The sequence below is a fragment of the Coregonus clupeaformis genome, chromosome 35, assembly GCF_020615455.1.
Source record: "Coregonus clupeaformis isolate EN_2021a chromosome 35, ASM2061545v1, whole genome shotgun sequence".
NCBI lineage: Eukaryota > Metazoa > Chordata > Actinopteri > Salmoniformes > Salmonidae > Coregonus > Coregonus clupeaformis.
In genome coordinates, this window is record NC_059226.1 from 39,122,204 (window position 1) to 39,137,171 (window position 14,968).

Sequence of the window (14,968 nt, forward strand, 5' to 3'; positions counted from 1 at the left end):
GAAAGGGCCATAAACTTGAATGGTAAAAATAAATTCTAGACCTATCTCCTCTTTCACCATTTAAGTTATCAACACCAAACCAACGTTGAGACGTTCAGACTGACCAAACTTAGATCGTCTGCATTCCGATTTTGTATCCTATTTATAGTTTTTGAATTATAACCATTTTAAATTAACATGGGTTTGAATGAGAACCACAGGGTTTGAATTAGTGGCAGCTATTTAAAATGGTCCTGCTCCTTGGCCAATTAAGGAACAAGACCAACTATAAAACGTTCAGTAAACTATAAACAATTTGTTTAAAAAATCCCCCTAGGTTCCTCGATATTAGGGAGTTTTTCCTGTCCATTGTGCTTTTGCTTCCGCATTGGTTTCTCTTTCGGGTCTAGACCGGGTAACCGTAAAGCACTTTGTGCAAACTGCTGATGTAACAAGGGCTTCATGAAATACATTTGATTAATTACTTGTGCTTTACTGAGGGGACAAAAAGTTATATTGAATCTTTTTGTGCATTCTGCAATGTATTTTTGTTCTGTTTATAGTTCAACAACCATTCCCAATAACTCTGGGTCAGCGAATGTGTATCTATTGATCTGCAACAAGAATGTTGTAGCAAAGGGATCATCAACTACATTCAGCCGCGGGACAATTTTTTCTTGAGTGGATGGTCAGGGGGCTGGAACATAATTACAAATAATTTGTAGACTGCAAATTGACCGCAAGAAGCCCAAACAGATATAATATTTGACTAACACAGTCATTTCAAACCTTGCTTATATTTGTATATTATGTGTAGGGATACTTTGGAACAGATTTCCAAAACTAAAATCACTTGGAGCTGACTTGCTGTACTTTTTATAGTCTTTATGTCCAACAATAATAAATAAATACATTATTTTGCTTAGAAAACTTGGGTGGCCAGATAAAAATCACCCGCGGGCCGTCTGTCATTCACCGCGTCCATAAGATCATTATTCAATTTTACATTTACATTTTGGCCATTAGCAGACACTTATCCACAGTGACATACAGTCAGTGCATTAAACTAAGGTAGGTAAGACAACTGCATATCGAAGTCATTATTCACGTAAATAAGGTCATTTCAATAAACATCCTTTCATTTTTTCTCTCTTTCTTTATTTCAATAGATTTTACACTATCTTGCTGGAACCAAAACATTTGACTATAGTAACATAAAATAGCACAAAATATACGCACAAAGAAAACAGAAAAATGGTTACATCAAAACTAATTATCCAATGAGGGTCTTGTCTTTTTCACTATAGATATTTTTTGCAAAGTAGATGGGATACTGCATTTCTGATGGCAAAGCAGTCTCAATTCATTACCTGGGTAATATTCAATAGTGCACACCGTAGCGAAACGATTTGCAACGGAAAACGAAAACAAGCGTTTCTTATTGGACAAGTTCAGCTTGTCCCTTCCCGTTTCGGCATGTTTGCTTCCTAGTGAATACGACCCTGGCTGCAGTCCTTTTAGGGACCATTCAGCATGGCATGTTGGCCACAGCCCTCATCGTCAAGCTCTCAACAAGGAGAGAATAGGGCCCTGTTCCAATACTTTAACAAATGCATTGTTCCTTCCTCCCATCCTTGAAGAAATACCTAATCTGACATGGCTGGATTGGGGAAAGCTATGTGATAGAACTATTGCTTACACCTATTAAATTGTGTTAGATCAGTAAGTAAGTAAGGAAGGGTGTGTTATTAAAGTATTCGAACGGGGCTTAGGACACAAGACTGCTTTCTGTACAGCAGTCGATCCTTTTGGCTTCACCTTTCAAAAACGCAAAAAAATTAAAAACAAACAATATTTATATATATATATATATATATATATATACTTTTTTGCATTTTATATATATATAAATAAACGAAAAAGTATGTTCAGTAGAGACCAGTTTACAGCCTTTTAAAAACGTTTCTTAACAGCTCTGGAACATAAAACCTTAAGCACGATGGACTTTCGATAAGGCAAAGTGTTTGGATAAGCTGTGTCTGCCCAGCTGACCCAAGTGCTTATACATTTCTCTCTTACCATCAGTCAGTCAATGTCAACAGATTTCATTTCAATAAAATACATTTCTCAGTACAATTCCATTCACTTGGGCACAACCATGGACCCCATTAAAGGACAACTCAGATTTTTGTCTCGTGTGCAGACAATGTGTTTTTCGGTATAACTAGAAACATTCAGTACGTTATCATTTATTAATAAAAACAATGTTTGTGTTTTTCATGCAAGATGCTCAAAGGTTATTTCTCTGATACGAACTGGTAGTGATTATTAAACAGAATGACTGTGTTACTGGTGTATAGTAACTTTGCCATACCTAATGAAATTGGCATCGGTAATAATTAAATACTTTTACTTTACCGGAAGAAGTGCAATCCTTAACTGATGATAAACAATCTAACAAACTACATTCATAAATATTTTTCCATTGGTGTGCATGAAACCAGTGGTCCTTTCTCAGGGGAAAAGTTGTACATCTTAACTTTTCAATTAATAGATCATTTGTTATAATTTTATCCTAAATATCATTGGTAAATGTGTCTATTACATCTTACACAAGTGTTAAAGTTACACCTTTACAGAGGCTGCTAAGGAAAATTGTCATAATCACGACAAATAAGACATGTTGAAATCTGCTTTACAATCTAGTGATGTATGCAGTGTTCTAGAAAAAAAGTCAACTTAACGATTACATAATTTACAAAAATACAGAACTTTAGTAATTGCAACTTTATGTTGCCACAGCAACAACTTAATATTGTTACGAAATACTATCATACTAGAGTGAAAAGTACATATTTTAAAATATTTTTTTGGGTAAAATGTCACCTATACAATTAACATTTTCTTATTTTCTTTTCTCTTTTTTTTTAAACAATAAGCAATTCTAAAGCCTTGCTCATTACTGTAATGCGATGACCTGTGTTGATGACAAGGCAAGGGAGATCCAGTAGCTTTCTATTGGTGGCTTTTTAAGACTCCACCCCCTTGCTCCAGATCTGCATCTCATTGGCTGACCAATGAGACCAGACCTTGTAGGGATGCACAGCTCAATAAATTACATTCATTTCAAAATAGAATAGGATATAACATCATTCTGACTCATTTGACAAAACAGTAAAATACGATAAATTAGAAAATAATATATTCGATCACCTTCCACACCAAAAATTACATTAAAACTAACTTTTTTGAAGAAAATGTGGAAGTGACATTTTTTTTTAAAGAAAATCAAAGACCAGTGCCTTATTATTTTTGAACCAAAGGTGTCTTGTTGTGGATTGTCTGTGTTGATCAAGCACCATGAAAATATGTCATGATTCTGATCCTTTTTGTTGAACACACATACACACAGGGAAAATAATAGGCTGTGTAGTATCAAGAAATGTGATTTAGAGTCAAAATACATACATCTCATAAAACAATTAGGTAATAACATGGAGGTTGGTTTAAAACAATGCTCGTACACAAACTATATCATGACATAAAATAATGGATTGTTCTGGTGACACACATACCTTGATGCTTAACATTATAAAACAAATTGAAATAAATTTGAATTAATTGCTGCTACAACCATGAATATAAACTCTCAAAAGTAAGAGACACGTTACATTTATTACACACACACGTCACAATTTCCTGTATTCTCAATCACTTTTTCCAATGTAAACTACTAAAAACCTATGGTAAGAACAAAATATTACATAATGGAATATTTATCAAACATTCTACCAAGCTATCTTGGTTAGTTTATATATATTTTTTGTCGTGTTAAATATATGTTTACAATAACACTAGGGTACTGCTTTAACTATGGCATGTGCACGAAAAGTGAATTGTCTTTTTTTTTCTCTAAATAGGTCAACATACTTTTGGGAACTTGAACCATCCTTTGATATATTCTTATTTTTTCTTTGACATAAAGTACGTTTCTCCAGATGCTTGTTGTTTTAAAGTTAAAGGATTTTTAGGCACTTCTACAGTTTTTCTCGAATAGAAACAGGATTCTCGGTGATAGCAGGGTGACGACTGACAGTCACAGATAGCCCTCCAGTCAATAACTTCAAGTCATCTCACGATGATGACGAGCATCGTCGAATGCACCTTTTTTTGAGTCGTAGCACTTGTTTCACCCCTCGCCGATCCCACCCTTATCCCTCCTTCTAGACCCACCCCTAACCCTCCCAAAGGCCTTGCCCCTGTGGTCTTGACTCTGGGGCCTCTGGTGGACTCACAGTCTATCTGTTCCAGTGTGCTGGCAGACGTCCATGGCTTGGCCCACCAGGCTGAGGCTCCATCCCGCCGAATGCTTTCGGCCAACCGCAAGCTTTCGTTAAACCCTTGGCACACAAACCAGGGCCCATATAGGCTAGTAGCACTCCCTGATGCCCAGTATAACTCTCCCCAACACCGACCCCTCTGAGGCTCACACCCAACCAACCACACGCACAGATACTCCCACAACCCAATGTCAGCACCCATCCAAAAGAAACTGAAAATGTAACAAAGGAGAAGAAATCGAAATGCTAGGTTCATTTTTTCAAACGTGCACAAAAACAAGGCCCGACTGCATGTGTGGGCCACGAAGCTGTTCCACGTCTGTTTCCTTGCAGATCGACTCCGATCGCTTCTGTCCGTCCATCTGTCAGTCGCGATGACTTTTGTTTGGCAAGCCGTTGGTTTTCCAGAGATGAAATGTTGGCAAGTGGTTCATATTGAGCGCATACCACGCCATTTTAAAGGGTGATGGGGGAGCACGTTCAAACCATCGTTAAGAGAACAGTCATTGAGTAAACATATGCCTGTCGTCTGCCGTAACATTTGTATTTTTAAAATAATTAAAACAAACAAAAAGTAAAACAATCCCTCTAGCTTGGCCTGGAGTGCCAGTTGCAACCAGGGGCTTCTCTGTGACTAAAAACAATTAAGCACTTTTGACAATAAGCACTAGTTCTCTTTTAGTGCAAATAAGGTGTTTTCCATGGGTGAACATTTGTGCAGATCGAGGTTCCGTTTCGAAAACAAAATATAAAATGACCTACATTACTTTAACAGAGAAAACAATCGTTAAAATGAACTCATCGCCATCTCTCCACTAAGTAAGTGTATGTAGTTCAGTACATTTTTTTTGTCGTCCTTTTCATGGCAATAGTTTCCTAGCAATACATATACATCTTTTTGTTGTGTGCATCTTCTTACACCAGCACTCAAGTCTTATGGTTATTGGTAGTATTACACTCTTAGCATGCAGGTTGCTGTAGTGGAAGGGGAAGGTAGTATGTACAGAAGAAGGGCTGTTTTGGGCTTCGTAGTGCAGCTTCTTGACACACCATTTCTTTCCTGAGAGTTACTTCAGGATAATCTGCGGGAGAGGTGAAGAAAAAGAAAAATGGAGAACAAAACGTCAGTTCATCGCCTAAGCCTTTTCAACTAATTGGCTCCATCTCAATTTATGTTTCCGTGATTCCTCACATCTGATCCCCTCGCCTTCTCAACCATATTGGAGAAGAAGAGCCAAGTTCCCTCTGACCTTCTTCTCCAATGCCTTTTGAAAAGGAGGCGAGTAGAGAGGATGCAAGGAATCCAGGAAAGATTGAGAAAGAGACAGATTATCGTCGTGGGGTTGCTAAAAAGCCAATCCCTAACATACACTACATTACCAAAAGTATGTGGACACCTGCTAGTCGAACATCTCATTTCAAAATCATGGGCATTAATATGGAGTTGGTCCCCCCTTTGCTGCTATAACAGCCTCCACTCTTCTGGGAAGGCTTTCCACTAAATGTTGGAACATTGCTGTGGGGACTTGCTTCCATTCAGCCATAAGAGCATTAGTGAGGTTGGGCACTGATGTTGGGCGATTAGGCCTGGCTCGCAGTCGGCGTTCCAATTCATCCCAAAGGTGTTCGATGGGGTTGATGTCAGGGCTCTGTGCAGGCCAGTCAAGTTCTTCCACACCGATCTCGACAAACCATTTCTTTATGGACCTCGCTTTGTGCATGGGGGCATTGTCATGCTGAAACAGGAAAGGGCCTTCCCCAAACTGTTGCCACAAAGTTGGAAGCACAGAATAGTCTAGAATGTCATTGTATGCTGTAGCGTTAAGATTTCCCTTCACTGGAACTAAGGAGCCTAGCCTGAACCATGAAAAACTGCCCCAGACCATTATTCCCCCTCCACCAAACTTCACAGTTGACACCATGCATTTCGGGAAGGTAGCGTACTCCTGGCATCCGCCAGACCCAGATTCCTCCGTCGGACTGCCAGATGGTGAAGCGTGATTCTTCACTCCAGAGAACGCGTTTCTACTGCTCCAGAGTCCAATGGCGGTTAGCTTTACCCCACTCCAGCTGATACTTGGCATTGCGCATGGTGATCTTAGGCTTGTGTGGGGCTGCTCAGCCATGGAAACCCATTTCATGAAGCTGACGAACAGTTCTTGTGTTGACATTGCTACCAGAGGCAGTTTGGAACTCAGTAGGAGACACGATTTTTACATGCTACGCGCTTCAGCACTTGGTGGTCCTGTTCTGTGAGGTTGTGTGGCCTACCACTTCACGGCTGAGCTGTTGTTGCTCCTAGACGTTCCACTTCACAATAACAGCACTTACAGTTGATCGGGGCAGCTCTAGCAGGGCAGAAATTTGACGAACTGACTTGTTGGAAAGGTGGCATCCTATGACGGTGCCACATTGAAAGTCACTGAGCTCTTCAGTAAGGCCATTCTAATGCCAATGTTTGTCTATGGAGATTGCATGGCTGTGTGCTTGATTTTATACACCTGTCAGCAACGGGTGTGGCGGAAATAGCCGAATCCACTAATTTGAAGGGCTGTGCACATACTTTTGTATATATAGTGTATGTGTATGCAATGTAGATCCTACAAGCTCATAGTAAGTCATTTTAATGGCGTGAGTGGAGTCATTTGACTTATGATTATGAAGAAAAAAAGAAATAAAACAAAACAAAAAGCTGAATGTTATATTGATGTTGTGTGATGTCCCGTTGGCTCCTAGTTGCTTACCGCTGGTTACCCAGACAGAGGCCCTCTCCAAACCCCTTGCCTCTACCCCCCTAGGCACTTGCGTAGATCCAAGAAGACTAGATGGGTGTAAGTAATTTTAGAGGGAAAGGTGGAGCTACACATATCAATTTCTTTCAAATCTACAAAATAGATCAACTGTTTAGGTGGTAGGGTCTAGGGGTCGTTTTTGGACAGGGCCACATAAAGCAAATTATTGGCTTCAGCTTAGAAAGCAGACAGATACAGTAGATGAGCCGGCTGATGCATGGAGGACCACCATGATGCGTTGTACCAGCTACAGCATTGAAATAGAATGACTTTTCCGCTTTTAGACATTCTATTTCTACGCGTTACAGGCCAATGCTAGCAAAGGCAAAAGGTAATTTCACACACATGCATGCATGCTAGGAAATGCAGTACCACAGATATCACTAATGAGGACAGCAGTAACAACAGCGAATCAGATAATCAGTAATATGGAGTGAGTGAATGAGCCATGACGGACAGAAAAAAGGAAATGAAAGGTCAGGGGTGGATGCCTGACCCACCATAAAAGAAAAGCAAACACTAGATGATCTTGGAATAAATGTGTGTGAGACACTGATTGCACTGTATGTTTTTTGTGCCTATGATGGCACTTTACGGAAATCCTTATTGCAGACTGCAGCCCCAAAGGGGACATTGTAAAATCATCCTGCAAATATGTGAACCAACTTACTTTTTCTAACCAATGTGACAAAACTGCCACTAGTGTATCTTGGTGTATTTCCCAATTCAGCCAGAAGAGGGCGCCCCCCACATCAACATCAGGGCAGTGAGAGGATTGACCTGCAGGTACTTATGATCAAGACTATTGTCTGTAAGGCTGACCCAAATTAGTTGACTCGTCGATTGTTTGGTCATTAGGCTGTTGGTCGACCGAGATTGTTTTAGTCGAGCAGTAACAAATATATATATATATTTGCGCCCCCTCAGTGAACTAATCCATTGCGGAGGCATAGACTAAAAGCCAATTTATGCTTGATCCGGAAATGTGGTCGGAGGCTCCATATGGAGGTTGTGACGCAAATGCCTCCAGAGGCATGCAGAAGCCAAATCGAGCTCCGTGCCGCATTGCCATGCGCCTCCCAATAGTTTTTTACAATGTAGAGGGCTCTGCATAGCTCCGCATTGACATGATTGGTTGATGGTAGGTGGGGGCGGTACACCCTGTAGAAAACACAAACTCACTTCCTTGACAACAGTATGAAGTATGAATGCTCTAACTTCTGCTGAGGCCGTATCACCGTAAATGCTGCATGGCCAATGAAGACGTCGGATTGACCGTGACTTCTCTCTCCAGAATTTGTGCACATTCATTGTTTCATAACTTCATTGTGTGTATTATTTGCGTTTGATTGTTAGTGTATATCAATTCCCCATTACATATATCACCAGTAGTATATTTACCGTTAATTCCTATCATTTCTAATCTACAATGTTTATTACTTTGGTTAAGGTCATTTCTTTTAATGCATTCAATATATTATTATTCCAATCTTCCTGTTATCATTGTCGGAGTGGACACATTGTTCGCAGAGTGCACAACCTATGCTACACTTGTGAGAAACAAGTTTTGGTTTATATAAATTCCAATTGTCAATTTAGTAATTGTCTTTTGTTTGGAGTGCTCCTGTCAATGTTGAGTAAGGACGCGCATACATAGAATTAGGCCTATTGGCTACCTGGCCTGCTAGCAAATGTAGGCATATAAATGTGCCCATTTGGGGATCTGATAGTATTTCTGATTGGCTTAACGCACCAACACTAAATGACCTGTGGAGCTTCTCAAAGTAATATTTTCTTCAGCTCGAACAGCAAGCAAAGTCTGTTTTAAAATCCATTGAGGATTACAATAGTTCCTCAATGTATTTGAAAAATCTTTCCAGCTCTCTCCCTTTCGATAACCACTCAGCGTGAAAGGGAAAAATCTCATGCTCTGATCCAGTGGAAACGTCATAAAATAGGCATTTACATTTTAGTCATTTAGCAACGCTCTTATCCAGAGCGACTTACAGTTAGTGAGTGCATACATTATTTTTTTTATTTTTCATGCTGGCCCCCCGTGGGAATCAAACCCACAACCCTGGCGTACCTGATTACTTCTCATCAGTGCTTGACTTGGACTGAAATTAGGTTCCAGTACTCATTTTGGGTGCTGGTACTGTTTATATTTAGGTGCAGGAGCTCCACAACACTGAGCTAATATTCTATAAGAGGAACAGGAGCTCAAGCAGTAGGAATAGCCTACAACTGTGTCTGTCCTGAGCTCACTGGCGCTGGAAACTGAGGGCCCAGAATATGTTATACAATGTTGCAAGTTCACTAGCACAAGCTTAGGCCGGACCCAAGTTAATAGTTGATACAATGTTTCAAGTTCGTTGCAGACAGGCCATGTGTTGCCAATGTGATTTATAGGATATTTATTTTTATCAGGATATTTTCTACCTACAGGCAGCAATGTTTTTATTTGTTGGCTTTACCGTTACGAAAAAAAGATTGCAGTCAGAGTGCAGTATAACTGCAGTTTGCTGCAAATATTACTGCATCCAAAATACCACAGTCGACTGCAGTTACTGAACTTTTACTGCAGTTTCAAAACTGCAATCTTTTTTTGTAAAGGTATGTAGGCTATTTTTACATAGTTGGCAATAGAAGTTACTTTTTAGGTTTGTATCATTTTCATTTAGATTTTGATATAATTTTTATTAACCACATGAAAATGATTTTGAGATATGAAGACGTTACTATAAATATAATAAAACTGTTTCACAAAAATGTGCATATGAAAACCATAACCGGCACGCATATCGGTAGAAATGGTAAGATAAATTGGCATTCCAAATAAGAAAGGTTGCTGACTCCTCGTGTAGCCTATTACCGGCAACTTCAGGAGAGTATCTGAGAAAGCCAGCAGGAGCGGGAGGAGAATAGTTTGTTCAGGTTACGTTTTTCTTCTGGTTATCTTGATCTCTGGCGCCCTCTTGAGGTATTTGTCTTATTTCATCAAACCGTAAGCTTAAAGCATCAGACAAGCTCAAGCATATAGTTGATTTTATTAAAACACATAGGGTGTGTCTATACATGGAAAAATACCCGTTTTAAAAATGTCAACCAATCGACTGGTCGAAAAAACGGACGACCTTCTGTTGACAAATATTTTTTGTTGTTGTCGGGGACAGCCCTAATTGTCTGTATTTCGAGATGACCTCTAAAGCTAAAAACAGACTATGTCGATGAACGGTTAAAAGCATCGGGTAGCATATTGAATCGCTACATGTTGAATCAGCACCGTTCGTCGACATCCAGCAGGCCAACGTCCATTATGGTGTGTCCTGTTCTTTAAAGGTCCAATGCAGCCGTTTTAATCTCAATATCAAATCATTTCTGGGTAACAATTAAGTACCTTACTGTGATTATTTTTGACCATTTTAATTGAAAACAAACAAAAATAGCTTTTTAGCAAAGATCAATTTCTCAAGCAAGGATTTTGACAGGACTGTCTGGGAGTGGTCTGAGTGGGGAGGAGAAAACAGAACATTTGCTGTTATTAGCAGAGAGGTTTGGAACACTTTCTTATTGGTATATTAACACATTTACCGCCTGGTGATGTCACCAGGCAGGCCAAAACTCCATCCCACCAAAACAGGCAGAAATTACAGGCGGTCTTTTCAAACAGCTCTTACACTAAAAGGGCATTATCCTCATGATCACAATTTCACAGTATTATTCCAACCTCATAGTGTGGAAATATATATAAAACACACATTTTGACTGCACTGGACCTTTAAAAGAGGATCCACTTCACCTATGTCAAACATGTTACGCTGTTCCAAACCAAACTATTACAAATCTTACTGTGAAAACACAATGTGTATGGTATATTAGATAGACAACTCACGTAATACTGTAGCTGGGTTGTGTCTGGACTGTGAAGACATATACCCTGAATCCCTATCCATTGCTTACACCTATCCACTCTGCTCAGATCTACACAAGTGCATAGGGGCTAGGGGGTGATTTGGGATTCAGGTCCCCCCGCCATATGGAACCCTTTTCCCTGAATAGTGCACTACTTTTGACCAAAGCCCATAGGGACGGACGCAGAATGCAGAATGCAGACAGGGAGAGGGCGTGTGAAGGGAAGGCTATGGCTGTCTTTACAGCTCCTGTAAGACCCAGGCACAGTCACAGCCTGCAGCTGTTAGCTAGTGTCCAAGCATCATGATTAGAGCGATGCGTTTCACTGCGATGATGAGTCAGCGATGATGACGAGATCCACATTGGAACATTAAAAGCGCTCCCCCCCTCAGTTTCTCCCTGCCCTTCTCTCTTCCTCCCCCTCTCTCTCTCCCACTTTTCCTCAGAGACAACACCATCGCCATCTGAGACTGGGAGGCTGCATGTGTTTGTGTGCCGTATCCTCCCCGACACACACCTCGCGGTCTGATCATCAGCTGCCTCACCTGAACACAGGCACAGCAGCAAACCTTACAGATGTGCTACTCTGAGGGTGGTGTGATGTTAGGGATGCGTCCGAAATGGCACCCTATATAGTGCACTACATCACTGATCAGTGATTTTGATGTGTTACAGCCTTAATTTAAAATGTATTGAATCAAGATATTTTTGTCACTGGCCTACACACAATGCCCCATAATGTCAAAGTGGAATTATATTTTTCCAAATCTTTCCAAATTAATTAAAAATGAAAAGCTGAAATGTCTTGAGTCAATAAGCATTCAACCCCTTTGTTATGGCAAGCCTAAATAAGTTCAGGAGTAAAACATTTGCCTAACAAGTCATATAAAAAGTTGCATGGACGCACTGCAATAATAGTGTTTAACATGATTTTTGAATGACTCTCTGCTTCAGAGTGCAAGCGGACCTTAGACTGGGGCGAAGATTTACGTTCCAACAGGACAATGACCCCAAGCATACAGCCAAAGCAACACTGGAATGGCTTCAGAACAAGAACGTGAAAGTCCTTGAGTGGCCCAACCAAAGCCCAGACTTGAATCCCATTGAAAATCTGTGGAAAGACTTGAAGATTGCTGTTCAATGCCGCTCCCCATCTAACTTAAGAGATCTTGAGAAAATCTGCACAGAAGAATGGGAGAAAATCCCCAAATCCAGATGTGCAGAGCTGAAACAGACATACCCAAAACGACTAAAAGCTGTAATCGCCACCAAAGGTGCATCTACAAAGTATTGACGCAGGGGTGTGAATACTTATGTAAATGAGATATTTCTGTATTTCATTTTCAAAAAGATTTCTAAAATAAAAATAAACATGTTTTCACTTTATCATTATGGGGTATTCTGTGTAGAGGCTGAATGTGGATTAAGTCAAGGAGTATGAATACTTTCTGAACGCACTGTATAACCTAACTCAAAATCACGCAAACAAAACTGAACACTGATGAAACACTATATTGGTCACAAAGACAACACACAAATGTATATTTAGGCACACTCACCATGACACTAAAGAGGCCAATTGGGTCCCTTTACTAGGAGTCAATTTTTTGACCAAATAAAGCCTGGGATTGAATGTAGAATGATGTGAAACCCGACAAAAAATCAACCATCACTTTCTACACTGAGAATCTCTCAATATAAACCAATTTGAGGGAACAGTGTGAAATAATGATGATTCACCGACAACCGGAAGTCTTGATGATCATGGATCGACGTCATCCGTCCAATACATTTCTGGGAAAGCTCACTGACGACTGAGATGTAAATCAAATCTCATCAAGCCTGTAACGTGGCCACGCCCAAGGCCTTGCTAAGTGGGGTTAATGGCAGACATTGTTTGCTGCTGGCCCTCCACCTGGTTGGCAGTGCGCTGTAATTGTCAGGTCTAAAGTGGTTGTGTATGTGTTTGCGTCAACCGACTTCCGCACCAAACTGCACCTTCCCGGCCCCTGCTGACACAGAGCCATGTGTCTAACTAGTAACTGTTCCTATCTGGAGCCATTTTAGGCCTTTCCGGAGACGTCCTTCCTGTCTCCTGTAACAGTAATATAGCAGATATGGCCACCCTGGATCAACAGTTCCCTCAAGGCTTTCGTCCTCACCCATCACCGCCAAGCAGAACAGGGAGTCAGAGAGTGAAGCTGTGTTTGCTGACAGGAGCCAACATGGTGGATGGAGATGGAGTGGCTAGGTTTTTTTAGGTGGCAAAGAAGTGTGTGTGTGTGTGTGCGTGCGTCACAAGACATACAGGTGATGTTTCTAACGCAGGTGAAAAGGGAAACTTGACATTAACGTAAAGTGGATGAAAAACAACATAGATGCAAAACAAAAACTAGGATCTAATGCAACACAAGACAACAAAACTATTATTTGCAAATGTGAGAGCTCTGAATAAGTGCTTCACTGGGCCATTGTGTGACACGGCCAATAAAATACTAGACATATACTTGTTCAAAACGTACGGGAGTCCCGTGAAATAATAGCCAACACATTCTGACACGTGTGGCAGACATTGAAATATACCACAGTAGCAGACTAGACTAGACCATGAATGAGTTTCCCTGTTGGGACAATAAAGTTTGAATTGAAGGATGTGGAGATTGGGCTCAGCCATAGAGTTGGATAGATGGCGCACTTGGCCCAAAGCCTGTTTTGGCATAGGCAGTGCCATTGAGGGCTTTTGCCATTTTTAAGTAGTCTACTCTTCAGCACTCATAGAAGTAAAATAAGAAATTGACTACTTTACTTGAAATTATAGGAGATAAGCTCTCTAGTGTATCTGTATGGACTATGGTCATCAAGCACTTATTTAGAGCTCTGGGACTGGATGAAAGAAAGCTTTAAAATGAGCAAACCTGATTGGCTGGCGCTGCTGCTGCGTAGGGGACACTTGTGGCAGGAGTTGTTGCTGCAGAGATAGTAGCAGGCGTAGCACTGTACATCATGGGTACTTTTTCGGAAGGGGGGGACCATGGAAGCAATGAACAGTTAGGCAGTGGAGGCAGTGTAGTAACCATGGCAACGGGTGTTGATTGTTTGGTTGTTGTTTTTGGGCATGATGCATATTACAGAGAGGGGCGAGCCATCGTTAGGTTAGCCCAGCAGAAGGCGTGCGCATCACAATGCAAAAGCGAGAGAAAGCATGGGAGAAAAGAAAGAGAAGAAAAAGCTGATTATAATCACAAGTAAGGAAATTTGGCCCGACAATCAGTTGTTCCCAGAGAGGACTGAGTGAGATATGATGAGTGGTATTATAAGATTGAGATTAACTAGAAAACAATTAAAGCCCCCTCAAGATCGAGAGCTTTTCTACCAATTGTGTTCACCTTCTTTCTTTTTTCTCTGGGAAACTGATTACATTTACTAATCAGAACAGCAAAAACTTTTCAACAACCAATTCATTTCGAATTACTTTTTTAAATAATAGTAATACTGATAATGATAAGAATAACACTTCACATTTCATAATTAGGGTATAAGACAGTAAGTAGCTAAGTAACAAAATATATTAAATCCTAATTGAGAATAATCTCTTACAGGTGAGCTCAAATTGACGTGTAGGACTTTGCATCACTTTGTGGAGCATTTCAGTAAAAAACAGTCATGCACTCTAGCCCAATGTTCTACAACAGTGCCTCTCACTGTGTCACAACATCCATGACCTTTGTGTCACCTGTAAGCGCTGACATCTCCCGGCCTATGGCCTGCTCCCGCTCTCCCCCCAATTTAAAGAGGCTCCATGGTGAAGTTTCCCCTAGGTACAGATCTAGGATCAGCTTCTCCTCCCCCAATCCTAACCTTAAACATTAGTGGGGAAAATTCAAAACTGACCCAAGATCAGAGTCTAGGGGCAACTTCACCCTATACCTTTAAAAGCATATGTGA

The 14,968-nt window shown here is 40.6% G+C and overlaps 1 protein-coding gene across 15 annotated transcripts in view; it reads right to left on the minus strand.

Moving 5' to 3' along the window:
* Nucleotides 1-1,115: 1,115 nt before the first annotated feature.
* The window catches only part of LOC121551713 (muscleblind-like protein 2a), an 81,360-nt gene continuing 67,507 nt past the window's right edge, over nucleotides 1,116-14,968 (minus strand). For 8 of the 15 annotated variants that reach the window (XM_041864451.2, XM_041864449.2, XM_041864445.2 and 5 more), the window contains 2 exons: nucleotides 13,939-14,033; nucleotides 5,342-5,401 (listed from right to left, as the gene is read on the minus strand). In XM_041864451.2, the coding sequence (XP_041720385.1) occupies nucleotides 5,387-5,401; nucleotides 13,939-14,033 (110 nt within the window). In that variant the 3' untranslated portion in view covers nucleotides 5,342-5,386. Of the gene's footprint in view, nucleotides 5,402-13,938; nucleotides 14,034-14,968 lie in introns of all 15 variants that reach the window. The other 7 variants (XM_041864447.2, XM_041864439.2, XM_041864446.2 and 4 more) reach the window with 1 other exon arrangement.